We start from the raw sequence: 14,384 nt of genomic DNA on the forward strand, positions 1-14,384 counted from the left end.
ACTTTCTGCTTCATATGTACAACCACATTTGAGCAGAGGCCATGTTTCCCAGACGCTGGTGTGAAGCCACTGTCATACCCATACCTAAGCCCGGTAAGGACAAACACCTTACTTCTAGCTACTGCCCCATTTCTCTCACTAGCTGTGTTTGCAAGGTGATGGAATATATGATACTTGCCCGGCTGATATGGTGGCTCAAGTCTTGCAATTTACTAACCACTGCACAGTGTGGATTTCACGAGCGCCATTCTGCAGTTGACCATCTCGTCACTTTGTCCACCCATGTCATGAATGGTTTTCCAGACTGTGGTTGTGTTTTTCAAGTTGTAGAAAGCCTACAGCACCTGCTGGAGGACTGCTATCCTCCGTACTCTTTACACGTGAGGCTTCCATGGCTGCCTGCCCCATTTCCTACAGGAATTTTTAAAAGATCAAGTTTTCAAAGTACGTGTGGGTTCTGCCTTGTCAGACACCTTTATCAAGAAATACGGTGCGAGTTCCATCCTAGCATAATCCTCTTTGCTATCGCCATTAACCCTATCATGGCCTCTCTCCTGCCAGTCATCTCCGGCTCTCTTTTCGTTGACAATTTTGCCATCTATTGCAGTTCCCCTTGGATTTGTCTCATTGAGCGGCGTCTTCAGTGATGTATGGATTGCATTCACTCATGGGGCATCGACAATGTCTTTCATTTTTCCACTGACGAAACTGTTTGTATGAATTTCTGATGGCACAATTGGTTTCTTCCTCCGTCTTCACACCTTGGGCCTGTTGCTCTTCCGTTCAATGAAACTATGAAATTCCTAGGGCTCATGCTCGATAGGAACCTTTCTTGGTTCTCCCATTTGTTTTACGTGGCACACGCTGTATGTGGTCCCTCAATATCCTACATGTCCTCAGTGGTACTTCCTGGGGAGCAGATCGTACCACCTCTGTTTGTATGGGTCCCTTGTCTGTACGAAACTAGACTATGAGTGTTTCATTTAAACATTTGCACATCCATCCCTCTTATGCGGTCTCAATACTCTATCCTCCATCATGGCATCCATTTAGCCACTGGCACCTTTTACACTAGCCTGGTTGAGAGTCTGTATGCACAAGCTGTTGAACTACGGCCATTACTTCCTCGTCAGCAAATATGCATGCCGTTTGACTGCCCTGCGTGGCCACCCACCCTATGCCTCCTTCTTTTATGAAGCGTGTCACTTCTCTGTTACCTCCTGGAGTTCACTTTTGGCTCTTGCTCTGCCAGCTTAACTTCATGCTACCTGCCACTTTCCCAGTGGGTGTGAACCCTGAAGGGCTTCGTGCGTCAGTCCGTCTTCACCTTAGCCTTCATTCGCTTCCTAAGGACACTACTCCAGCCTTCCTCTATCGCCTTCAGTTTCACGACCTTCACACGGAACTTCACGACAGTACTTTTGTGTACACTGATGGCTCTCGGACTGACCATGTTGTCGAGTGTACCTTTGTCATAAGCAATGATGTTTTTCAGTATCAGCTTCTGGAACACTGCTCAGTATTTACAGCAGAGCTTTTCGTCCTCCATCAGGCCGTGCAATACATTCGGCAACACTGGCTTTTCAATTGCATTATCTGCTCAGACACTCTCAGGGCCCTTCAAAGCCTCTGTGTGCCATACACTGCCCATCCCTTAGTGTAATGGATCCAGGAAAGCTGTCACTTGTTCACTCTTGATGGAGCCACTGTGATGTTTATGTGGGTTCCTGGTCACGTTGGTCTGACAGAAAACGAGGCTGTTGACTTTGCTGCCAAGGCTACAGTACTCGTACCTCAGCCCGCTAGTTCTTACATTCCCACCGATGGTCTCTGTGTTGCTGTCTGTCAGCAGGTGGTGTCGCTCTGGCATCACCACTGGTCATCTCTTCACAGGAACAAGCTCCAGGTTATTAAGCCTCTCCCAGCGGCTTTGACCACCTCCTCTCGGCCCTCTCGCTGTGAGGAGATCATTTTAGCTAGGTTGCTATTGGCCTCTATCTTTTTAGCCCCACCACTTTGTACTCGCTGCACTCAACCTTTGATGGCCCACCATTTCCTGACGGAAAGCCCTTTTTTAACCCATTACATTATTGTTTGTGTTTGCTGCCTGAGTTATCAGCCATTTTAGCGATCGACCTGTGGGCTGTCGACCGCATATTACTTTTTATCCGTCATAGCAGTGTGGCGAAGGCCATTTAATTTTCAGTTCAGGACCTCTGTTTCTCTATGGTGTATTTTATAGACCTTTCTCCATGTACATATTTTGAGCTGTCTTCTCTTCTATTGTTTGCGATTAAAGTGTAGCCATTGTTAACTCCTACCTTTGTCTTCGTGTTCTACAGTTCTGACATGGGCGTGTATGACCGTAGTTGTTTTTGCGCCCTAAAACAAAACAAAACACCACAAAGATGCTGCTTGTCATCAGAACATCGCTGGCAACACCAATGAGACGGAAATAGCAAGACATGCCCACAGAAGTTCTCCGCACAACCGTCGGTAGGCTGTCTTGAAAAAGACCAACACACAGACATAATGTCTGTTCTATGCCAGGCTACATTCCAGACAATGCCTAGTCCAAAGCAAGCAGGAAAAAGAATATTGTGTCTGTCTACAACAGAGTTAAACAACAAGTTAGACTATCCAAGTTAATCTGTGAGTCCAAGTTGGTGTTTGTGAACTTTTGTCTGTGAACAGTGCTAGGAGAAAGAGTTTATATTGAAAAATGCTTAGAGTTGTATTACCAATGACAGTCTATTTCAGCACACATGTTAGACTGGTTCTGTCTATGCATATAAATGTGCTGATGATCAGACACTCAGTCACACCAAAGAAGTTGTATCAGAAATGGTGAGTATTCACTTTGACTGTAAATATATTTCAAGTCTGATATTTTACATGTGCGGTAACCATACCATCACCTGTTCAGAACCCAGTTCATTTGTGACAACTTTTCACAACACTTAGAACTAGTAAGATCAGTAAGGGAAGAATTTCTATCATTATACTACCATATGTCCACAGTTAAGAATAAAGAAGTGGGCACCTACACTCCTGGAAATGGAAAAAAGAACACATTGACACCGGTGTGTCAGACCCACCATACTTGCTCCGGACACTGCGAGAGGGCTGTACAAGCAATGATCACACGCACGGCACAGCGGACACACCAGGAACCGCGGTGTTGGCCGTCGAATGGCGCTAGCTGCGCAGCATTTGTGCACCGCCGCCGTCAGTGTCAGCCAGTTTGCCGTGGCATACGGAGCTCCATCGCAGTCTTTAACACTGGTAGCATGCCGCGACAGCGTGGACGTGAACCGTATGTGCAGTTGACGGACTTTGAGCGAGGGCATATAGTGGGCATGCGGGAGGCCGGGTGGACGTACCGCCGAATTGCTCAACACGTGGGGCGTGAGGTCTCCACAGTACATCGATGTTGTCGCCAGTGGTTGGCGGAAGGTGCACGTGCCCGTCGACCTGGGACCGGACCGCAGCGACGCACGGATGCACGCCAAGACCGTAGGATCCTACGCAGTGCCGTAGGGGACCGCACCGCCACTTCCCAGCAAATTAGGGACACTGTTGCTCCTGGGGTATCGGCGAGGACCATTCGCAACTGTCTCCATGAAGCTGGGCTACGGTCCCGCACACCGTTAGGCCGTCTTCTGCTCACGCCCCAACATCGTGCAGCCCGCCTCCAGTGGTGTCGCGACAGGCGTGAATGGAGGGACGAATGGAGACGTGTCGTCTTCAGCGATGAGAGTCGCTTCTGCCTTGGTGCCAATGATGGTCGTATGCGTGTTTGGCGCCGTGCAGGTGAGCGCCACAATCAGGACTACATACGACCGAGGCACACAGGGCCAACACCCGGCATCATGGTGTGGGGAGCGATCTCCTACACTGGCCGTACACCACTGGTGATCGTCGAGGGGACACTGAATAGTGCACGGTACATCCAAACCGTCATCGAACCCATCGTTCTACCATTCCTAGACCGGCAAGGGAACTTGCTGTTCCAACAGGACAATGCACGTCCGCATGTATCCCGTGCCACCCAACGTGCTCTAGAAGGTGTAAGTCAACTACCCTGGCCAGCAAGATCTCCGGATCTGTCCCCCATTGAGCATGTTTGGGACTGGATGAAGCGTCGTCTCACGCGGTCTGCACGTCCAGCACGAACGCTGGTCCAACTTAGGCGTCAGGTGGAAATGGCATGGCAAGCCGTTCCACAGGACTACATCCAGCATCTCTACGATCGTCTCCAAGGGAGAATAGCAGCCTGCATTGCTGCGAAAGGTGGATATACACTGTACTAGTGCCGACATTGTGCATGCTCTGTTGCCTGTGTCTATGTGCCTGTGGTTCTGTCAGTGTGATCATGTGATGTATCTGACCCCAGGAATGTGTCAATAAAGTTTCCCCTCCCTGGGACAATGAATTCACGGTGTTCTTATTTCAATTTCCGGGAGTGTATTTTGAAATTCATGTTCAGATAACATTAATGTGTAAGAACTGTAGGTTTGAGTGTTACATTTGCCATGCATACCCCGTCTCACCTAAAACCCAACAAAAATTTGTACATTTGAAAGTGCATGAAACACTACTAGTGGCATTGAACAGACAATTACATGCCCTGCTCTCCACACAGGAATTACTACACTGCTGAACCAGGCCAATCACCATCTGCCCTGCAAAACAGATACATACTGTTCCGAGTTCATGTGAATTTTTGTTGTTCCATTCTTACAGTTCTTCTGCAGACGAAACAGTTTTTCCAAAGAGTCAGATTACAATGGGTGTACTCATTAGGAAACCAAATAGTCATTATCTATACTTGCCATGAGCAAGGTCAACAGAGTGGCACACAGTGAATAGAACTAAAAGGTCAGGGTTGGTGATCAGTGATATCCAGTGGGACATAGCGGGACCGACCTTACTGCTACCCAACAACCACCCTAGATATAACCCACAAATTAATTTACGTACCCAAACTGCCTCTTGAAATTTTACCCATAGAAAACCTAAGCTTCCTGAATAACACATTAGACCCTACCTTGCTCGCCTCCCTAGATCGAATGTTAGCCACTCAGCATGGCGACATGTCAGTGGAACACATCGTAAAGCATGTGAAAAAGTACCACAGTGAATACCAGAAAGAGGATCCTCAACCTCAGCTGCCTCTGATTTTCATGGTAATGTGTTGTTGTGGTCTTCAGTCCTGAGACTGGTTTGATGCAGCTCTCCATGCTTCTCTATCCTGTGCAAGCTTCTTCATCTCCCAGTATCTACTGCAACCTACATCCTTCTGAATCTGCTTAGTGTATTGATCTCTTGGTCTCCCTCTACGATTTTTACCCTCCACACTGCCCTCCAATGCTAAATTTGTGATCCCTTGATGCCTCAAAACATGTCCTACCAACCGATCCCTTCTTCTAGTCAAGTTGTGCCACAAACTTCTCTTCTCCCCAACCCTATTCAATACCTCCTCATTAGTTACGTGATCTACCCACCTTATCTTCAGCATTCTTCTGTAGCACCACATTTCGAAAGCTTCTATTCTCTTCTTGTCCAAACTATTTATCGTCCATGTTTCACTTCCATACATGGCTACACTCCATACAAATACTTTCAGAAACGACTTCCTGACACTTAAATCTATACTCGATGTTAACGAACTCCTCTTCTTGAGAAACGCTTTCCTTGCCATTGCCAGTCTACATTTTATATCCTCTCTACTTCGACCATCATCGGTTATTTTACTCCCTAAATAGCAAAACTCCTTTACTACTTTAAGTGTCTCATTTCCTAATCTAATTCCCTCAGCATCACCAGACTTAATTTGACTACATTCCATTATCCTCGTTTTGCTTTTGTTGATGTTCATCTTATATCTTCCTTTCAAGACACTGTCCATTCCGTTCAACTGCTCTTCCAAGTCCTTTGCTGTCTCTGACAGAATTACAATGTCATCGGCGAACCTCAAAGTTTTTACTTCTTCTCCATGAATTTTAATACCTACTCCGAATTTTTCTTTTGTTTCCTTTACTGCTTGCTCAATATACAGATTGAATAACATCGGGAAGAGGCTACAACCCTGTCTTACTCCTTTCCCAACCACTGCTTCCCTTTCATGCCCCTCGACTCTTATAACTGCCATCTGGTTTCTGTACAAATTGTAAATAGCCTTTCGCTCCCTGTATTTTACCCCTGCCACCTTCAGAATTTGAAAGAGATTATTCCAGTTAACATTGTCAAAAGCTTTCTCTAAGTCTACAAATGCTAGAAATGTAGGTTTGCCTTTTCTTAATCTTTCTTCCAAGATAAGTCGTAAGGTCAGTATTGCCTCACGTGTTCCAACATTTCTACGGAATCCAAACTGATCTTCCCCTAGGTCGGCTTCTACCAGTTTTTCCATTCGTCTGTAAAGAATTCGCGTTAGTATTTTGCAACTGTGACTTATTAAACTGATAGTTGGGTAATTTTCACATCTGTCAACACCTGCTTTCTTTGGGATTGGAATTATTATATTCTTCTTGAAGACTGAGGGTATTTCGCCTGTCTCATACATCGTGCTCACCAGATGGTAGAGTTTTGTCATGACTGGCTCTCCCGAGGCCATCAGTAGTTCAAATGGAATGTTGTCTACTCCCGGGGCCTTGTTTCGACTCAGGTCTTTCAGTGCTCTGTCAAACTCTTCACGCAGTATCTTATCTCCCATTTCGTCTTCATCTACATCCTCTTCCATTTCCATAATATTGTCCTCAAGTACATCGCCCTTGTATAAACCCTCTATATACTCCTTCCACCTTTCTGCCTTCCCTTCTTTGCTTAGAACTGGGTTGCCATCTGAGCTCTTGATATTCATACAAGTGGTTCTCTTCTCTCCAAAGGTCTCTTTAATTTTCCTGTAGGCAGTATCTATCTTACCCCTAGTGAGACAAGCCTCTACATCCTTACATTTGTCCTCTAGCCATCCCTGTTTAGCCATTTTGCACTTCCTGTCGATATCATTTTTGAGACGTTTGTATTCCTTTTTGCCTGCTTCATTTACTGCATTTTTATATTTTCTCCTTTCATCAATTAAATTCAATATTTCTTCTGTTACCCAAGGATTTCTACTAGCCCTCGTCTTTTTACGTACTTGATCCTCTGCTGCCTTCACTACTTCATCCCTCAGAGCTACCCATTCTTCTTCTACTGTATTTCTTTCCCCCATTCCTGTCAATCGTTCCCTTATGCTCTCCCTGAAACTCTCTACAACCTCTGGTTCTTTCAGTTTATCCAGGTCCCATTTCCTTAAATTCCCACCTTTCTGCAGTTTCTTCAGTTTCAATCTGCAGTTCATAACCAATAGATTGTGGTCAGAGTCCACATCTGCCCCTGGAAATGTCTTACAATTTAAAACCTGGTTCCTAAATCTCTGTCTTACCATTATATAATCTATCTGATTCCTTTTAGTATCTCCAGGATTCTTCCAGGTATACAACCTTCTTTTATGATTCTTGAACCAAGTGTTGGCTATGATTAAGTTATGCTCTGTGCAAAATTCTACAAGGCGGCTTCCTCTTTCATTCCTTCCCCCCAATCCATATTCACCTACTATGTTTCCTTCTCTCCCTTTTCCTACTGACGAATTCCAGTCACCCATGACTATTAAATTTTCGTCTCCCTTCACTACCTGAATAATTTCTTTTATCTCGTCATACATTTCATCTATTTCTTCATCATTCATGGTAATAGGAATTGTAAATAACCAATTCAAGCAAGAATTAGCCCAAATCCTATCCGTGGCAACCTTCAACTTACTGGTTCAGACTAGTTAGTGGTGCCTACTTCGATGAGAGACAAAGTGAACCATAACAAAGACCTCTGTTAGAGCCAAATTCTAGTGCAGCCAGACAGATAATGTAAATAGTGCTAAGGACAAAGTGACACCATGAATGGAAATGTGAAATTTAAATAATTGTAAATAAACCAATGTCTCTGTTTCAGCAAAATTTGAGAGTGAATTTTCTTTGTAGAAGGGAGGATATGTAAAGAATAAAGTTATAAATGAGACTTAGAACCAGCAGTACGGCGGCATGACAAAACTGGGCCACTGCCAAAATTAGTCAGTGATCAGCAGCTCTGCAATGTGTCTGTGATGGCAGGCCACCCTGCAGGGAGTATTGCAGCACGATTACGACAATTGGGTCATAGCCCCATTCCAGACTATTTGGCATGACACACTAACACCGCCATTACTGTGAAATCAGGATGGGCACCAGTATTTAAGGATGCACAAACCAGCTCATCATTATTGAACAGCTGGGCAGTTATGTGCCATAGACCCTGAGCTGTTCAGCATTGTTCCAATGGTACAGATGCTGTTACCTCCGTCTTCGGGTGGGAAATATGGAAGCCTGGCAACATTACTAACTCACAACCAAGCTGACCTTTCAGCCTAACCTAAACCTCAGGTTATGTAACAGATCAACCTGTCACGACGACCTATACTCAGAGAGAGAAAGAAAGAAAGAAAAAAAAATAGTATAGATGAAAAACAAATATAGTCAGTGGTCTTTCTCTTTCTGTTCATGCTCAAAGTTGACCCAAACTATTCTAGTACATGGAGGACTACTTCATGTATGCCATTTGCAGTATGTTAATAGCAACTCAGATAAATGAAAAGAAGGGTAGGAAAATACTGTTTATATTGTACATGAATACTTCAGGTCTGCTTGGTTTTGTTGTGCTGATTATATACTCAGTGTAACAAGTACATAATAGGAGAAAAGTGTGTGTAGGTAAACCTAATTGAATTTTTTGCTACTTTTTGATTCATTTCATCAATTTACCATATCCAGACATCCTGATTTGTATTTATCATTCTAGGCAGTTGCTGTTACAGTTTTACTGAACAGAGCTAGGAGCACAGTGTATTAAGGCATTGGACTTCTGTTTAGGAGGGTTCAAGTCCTCATCCTGGGATGTAAATAGGGACTTCAGAAAGTGACATACACATGGTGTCTCATACTATGACCATTGTGCTACAAGAGTGGAGCATTGAAAGAGAGTACTTGTTGAGTTTCCTGCATATACAGATCTGCTGGGATACAGACAACAGCTGCAGCACAGTGCAGGAGTGAAAGGGCATGGCAGCTGGAAACACACTCCGAAGTTTAAGTACATGTGACAGTATGATTCTTTGGACAAAACATCTAAATTGCGCCTAAATTCACTGCAAAATTCTGGTAGTAGTCTACGTGGACCAAATGCAATGTAGTACCCAGATGTAGTGAAATGGTGTCAAGAATTCTTGACATAGGCCACAGAGGGGGGGGGGGGGGGGGGGGGGGTGATGCTGACTGGGAAATCCAGATCTTACAACGTGTGATTTCCAACATTTGGAGGGGGGGGGGGGGGAGAGATTTCTGTCATAGGGGAATTGAATCATTAATAAAATATTCTAAGTGGTGCTTACAGAGCTTTGGTGACTGCGTCAAGAAGTAGTGCCACTCTTTGAAGTATTCAGTAAAAGTTACTTAGCATGTTGTAATAATGTGGAACTTGAGTTTTGAAATCCCCTCGCAGACTTAAATTTCCATAACTTTCCTAAATGACATAAGGTAAATACTGGGATGTTTTCTTCGAAAATGACATGGGAGGTTTCATTCCCATCCTTACACAATAAAAGCCAATGATTAAGTCTCCTACTAATGGGGCAATGAAACCTGTATTTGATTCCTACCTAGACACTGTGGCAGACGCCTTACCCACATAAATCTTTGTTTGTAAAAATGAGTCAATTATTTTGTTAATTGTTTATTACTATTGCTGTTACAATTATAATTGTAAAATAATATTAGAATAATAAAATCCTAATCATTACCACCACCACTAATAATAATAATAATAATAATAATAATAATAACAAAACAACAACAACAATATTTTGTCAGAGTATAGTTAAGGGATTTGATATTTTTTCCTTTAAGGTTATAGACATGTAATGATTTTTTCATGATTTTGTTTCATGGACACTGGTCGTATGGATAAAGTTAAATAAATAGCATAGTGCACGTTGCTGGTGTTCTGACTGATTTGTCTCCACTGTTGAGTAGGCCCACTGTGAAATGTAGTATTAAAGTGTCAACAATTGTGTGCTGTGTGCAGATTCTACTATGTTATAAAAATTAATCCCAATGTATCTTTGATTTGACTATCAGACACTTCCTATGAAAGGGCTTGTTCTTTTTAATAGAGTTGCCAATCTGATTCATCTTGTCCTTACATGTTTATCCTCATCTCCATCTGCAATTTTGTTGCTTATTCAGTGTTAGCTAATTGTCTTCCCATTTCAGTAGCAGTACGTTCACTTGAAGGGAAGCCAATTCAGGAAGGAGCACTCACTAAAGTCCAAATAAAAACAGTAACATGTGATGAACTCTATGAGCTTTATGCATTAGTTCTTTCTGTGATGAAGATGTTTTTTTATCATCAATCATCTGCAGTAAAACCAGAAACATTGAAAGATGAATTGAAAGACTTAAGGTAAGGAATAAAACATTGTTTGATAACTAAAGCTTAAGTTTCTTATTCACAGATAATGCTTTTTCCATAATTGGTATTGGTACCTCTTCTGATAGCTCAGAAAAGTCCATATAGTGTTAGTGAAAACTTCAGATATTATCTAGTTTTTGTTCAGCTGTGTGCCAGTATGATAATATGTAGTTACTCTCCTACCTTCTTAAAGTTTGCTTGCGGATTCTTCATTTGTTTTCACAAAGAAACATAAGGAAAAAATTCAGATTTTTTTTTCTGGTAAAATTGATACACACACATTCTGTCACAAATTACTCTGCTGAACATTGGTTTTGACCTGTCAGAATGAAACATATTAAACATATTTTGATTTAACTTCAAACATTGAGCATTGTAAAATGATCCTTGGTTGAATAAATTGTTGATACTAATGCTTGGATAAGGTGTGATAGCCACTAACTCCAAATCATATGGGAAAACTCTTAAAGAGCTTATGGTTTGCCACCAATTCAATTCCAAAATCGCATTAAATGTGCTGATTGCTACAGCAGGTGTCTTCTTCAATCATTCTATAACTGAAATGTTTTTACAGCCAAAAGAATTTTCATGATTTTTTTTTTTTATTTGTTGAATAATTGAAAGATGGTCCAAGTGGAAGAAGAATAATCCTTACATAAGAAATGCATTTCTGGGGAGAGAATGGACCTATGTGATGCTATTGTCACCTCAGGGAGTTAAGATGGCAGTGGTTGGGGTTGTATTTAGTGACACAGTGTTCATGCAAGGTCTGGTTCCAGTGGTGGTTATGGTGGCAGTGATGATAGAAACCTCTAGAGAGAGGAAGTAAACTTGGCCATTAGAGAAACTGCAAAGTGGTGAAGAGGTGAATGTTAAGGTGGAACACTAGTTAGTGGACAACCTCTGGAACTATGTGCACAAATTGTATGAGGCCTACTGAGGAATGCAAGCATGTTGCCATGGTTGAGGTGTATCTCCCTAGCAGTTTTTAGGGAAACTATGGAGCCAAATTATTACATTCAAGCACTTCCTCCTGTGGACAACAAATGTGGTCTATCAATAGAGTTTGAGATACTAGTCAGTCCTCATGAAGATACCATTAGTAAGAAAACTTATGGGGTACGATAATTGTACCACAATACCTTATTTATGGTTGCCATTAGGAAATGCCTTGAAAAAAAGTCCTCTTACGAGGAGTCATGGGAATTTTGAAATTAGAAATGTGTTTCTGCAAAGGAACCCTTCTTATTCATTTAGTTTCCTTTATTATTATTATTATTATTATTATTATTATTATTATTATTATTATTATTATTATTGTAGTAGTAGTAGTAGTAGTAGTAGTTATTATTATCATATCATCAATTTCCCTTTAAGGAGAGCACTAAAAGACAATCAGTTTTCATTTCACTTTTTCTGTCCCTGTTCCCCCCCCCCCCCCCCCCCCCCCCCTCCCCAAAACCTCTCATATATTCACTGTTTTTGTCCTCCCTCTCTTCTGTCCACTTTTTTCCTGTTTTCTTCTCATGGGGTGTTTGCTGAAATTTTTGTTTTCTGATTTTTTTCTCTCTGTGTGTCAGGTTTTCTGTGGAGATGTTCAGTTTCTTGAGGTCTTACATGGTTTCATTTACCCAGTTGGTGTCCACTTTGTGAGTTATCACTATGTTAAAAATTCTCGTGGTCACTCTATTTCATTCATCCTATGTATGTGTCTGTAGAACTTTGCCCTTCTTTTCCTGATGTTTGTAATCGTCTGTCTATTTATACAGTTCTTTTGTCAGTCTCTTTATTCAGATCCCCTCTTTCTGAATCAAACTGTAGATCTTTGTCAGTATTTTCCTCTCTTGTTTTTCCATCTCCTTGATTTTAGTTATTCCCTTGATTACTTGAGGCATACAAGGCTTGTGGTAAGACTACTGTACTATAGTGTCATTGATGGTAATACTTCTTTTGTTGTAATGGTTCCGTGTAAGTCCGTATGCTTTTTTTTTAATTTTGTGATCCATTCTTCATTGCGTGTTGAGTTCAGTCGTGTTTTCTGTATAATCTCTCCTAGATATTTGAAACTTTCTATTTGCTTTACCCGTGGGTGTTGATTTTGTGTCCATGTACTGCTTTTTTTCATATGAGATTTGTAGTTCTGTTTTGGCTGAGATCTTATGTCATGTCTCTAGAGCTTCTTTGGATTCTTTTCTGTTTTTTGTTATGAGCTACATCATTGGCAAAGGCTAGACATTTTATGTTGACAGTTCTGTCCTTGTGTCTTCTCATGCTTACCCCATTGACTACTGTGTTCCATGTCTTGATTATTTTCTCCAAAACAGAGCATACTGTCTCACCACTGTCTTGATTTCAAGTGGTTCAGAGATCTCTTCCATAAACCCACTTTGGATGTTGTGTTTGTTAATGTTTCAGGGATTAGTTTTCTGGTCTTGTTGTCCACCTTCATTTCTTCTAGATTGTTGAAATTTGCTTCTCTGTCTATGGCAATTGTAGGCCTTTTTGAAGTCAACAAATGTCATTGTGGTGTTCCTGGACTTTCTTGTTGTTAATACTGTTCTTGAGCACCAGATATGTTCACTGCTTGATCTTCCCTTTATGAACCATCCTTGGTGTTCTCCTATCTGTCAATCTATTTGAGGTTGGTTGGTAAATTTGAGGGAGGGGACCAAACAGTGAGGTCATCGGTTCCCTTGGATTAGGGAAGGACGGGGAAGGAAGTCGGCCATGCCTTTTCAAAGGAATCATCCCATCATTTGCCTGAAGTTATTTAGGGAAATCACGGAAAACCTAACTCAGGATGGCTGGACAGTGGTGTGAACCATCATCCTAGCGAATGCAAGTCCAGTGTGCTAACCATTGCACCATATCGCTCAGTATCTATTTGAGGCTCTAGTTGATTTAACAGGGCTTTGGATAATTTTGTATGTCACAGGCAGTAGTGAAATTCCTCTGTAATTAAAAGGGTCTGTTTTGTTTCCTTTCTTGTGGAGGCCATGTATTAGCACTGACTTCCTTTCTTCTGGTACCTTTTCTGTTTCCAAGATGTTTTTTATGATTCTGTGTATTTTGGGTGTTATGTTTTTGTGGTCGAATTTCCAAATATCCACAGTCAGTCCATCTTCTTCAGGTGCTCTGTTATTTTTCAATGATTCTATTATTTTCACGATCTCCTTGTGTGTTGGCAGCTTGAAATCAAGGTTAGGTTCTGGCTTCTCAAACTGTAGAATGTGCATCAGTTTATCATATTTTAGATGTGTTGAAGTATAGTGCTAGTATTTCAAGTCCGCAGCTCACGGTTGTGCGGTAGCATTCTCGCTTCCTGCGCCCGGGTTCCCGGGTTCGATTCCCGGCGGGGTCAGGGATTTTCTCTGCCTCGTGATGACTGGGTGTTGTGTGATGTCCTTAGGTTAGTTAGGTTTAAGTAGTTCTAAGTTCTAGGGGACTGATGACCATAGATGTTAAGTCCCATAGTGCTCAGAGCCATTTGAACCAAACATACATTCATACTTCAATTTTACCAGTATGAAAAGTTTGGTAGCTTAAATCAGGTATTTTAATATCAACACAGTATTATTGGTTTTATCTGATGTGTTCTAAAGAATCAAATCCCCTTTTTTGCAGATTTCCTAATGCATCTGCACAAGACTTGGCCAGTGTTTTAACAGGACCCAGAGCAGCCATTCTCAGTGGCATTGCATCAAAACGTAACATACTGCCAAAGCTGATATCTGTTGATTGGAGAATTAACATAACTATTGCGTCATGGTATGTTTAACAGTATGAGAAATGAGGTTAATTTATTGTTACTTGGGGCACATTAATGTTAATTCAGTATATCTCGT

The 14,384-nt window shown here is 41.9% G+C and overlaps 1 protein-coding gene across 2 annotated transcripts in view; it reads left to right on the forward strand.

Annotated features, from left to right (window-relative positions):
• Positions 1 to 14,384, forward strand: part of LOC126184819 (COMM domain-containing protein 5-like) — a 69,689-nt gene that overhangs the window by 54,681 nt on the left and 624 nt on the right. The window contains exons 2-3 of one of the 2 annotated variants that reach the window (XM_049927398.1): positions 10,344 to 10,530; positions 14,164 to 14,307. In XM_049927398.1, coding sequence (XP_049783355.1) covers positions 10,344 to 10,530; positions 14,164 to 14,307 — 331 coding nt within the window. Of the gene's footprint in view, positions 1 to 10,340; positions 10,531 to 14,163; positions 14,308 to 14,384 lie in introns of both variants that reach the window. The other variant, XM_049927397.1, reaches the window with a different exon arrangement.

The sequence above is a fragment of the Schistocerca cancellata genome, chromosome 4 (assembly GCF_023864275.1).
Source record: "Schistocerca cancellata isolate TAMUIC-IGC-003103 chromosome 4, iqSchCanc2.1, whole genome shotgun sequence".
Classification (NCBI taxonomy): Eukaryota; Metazoa; Arthropoda; class Insecta; order Orthoptera; family Acrididae; genus Schistocerca; species Schistocerca cancellata.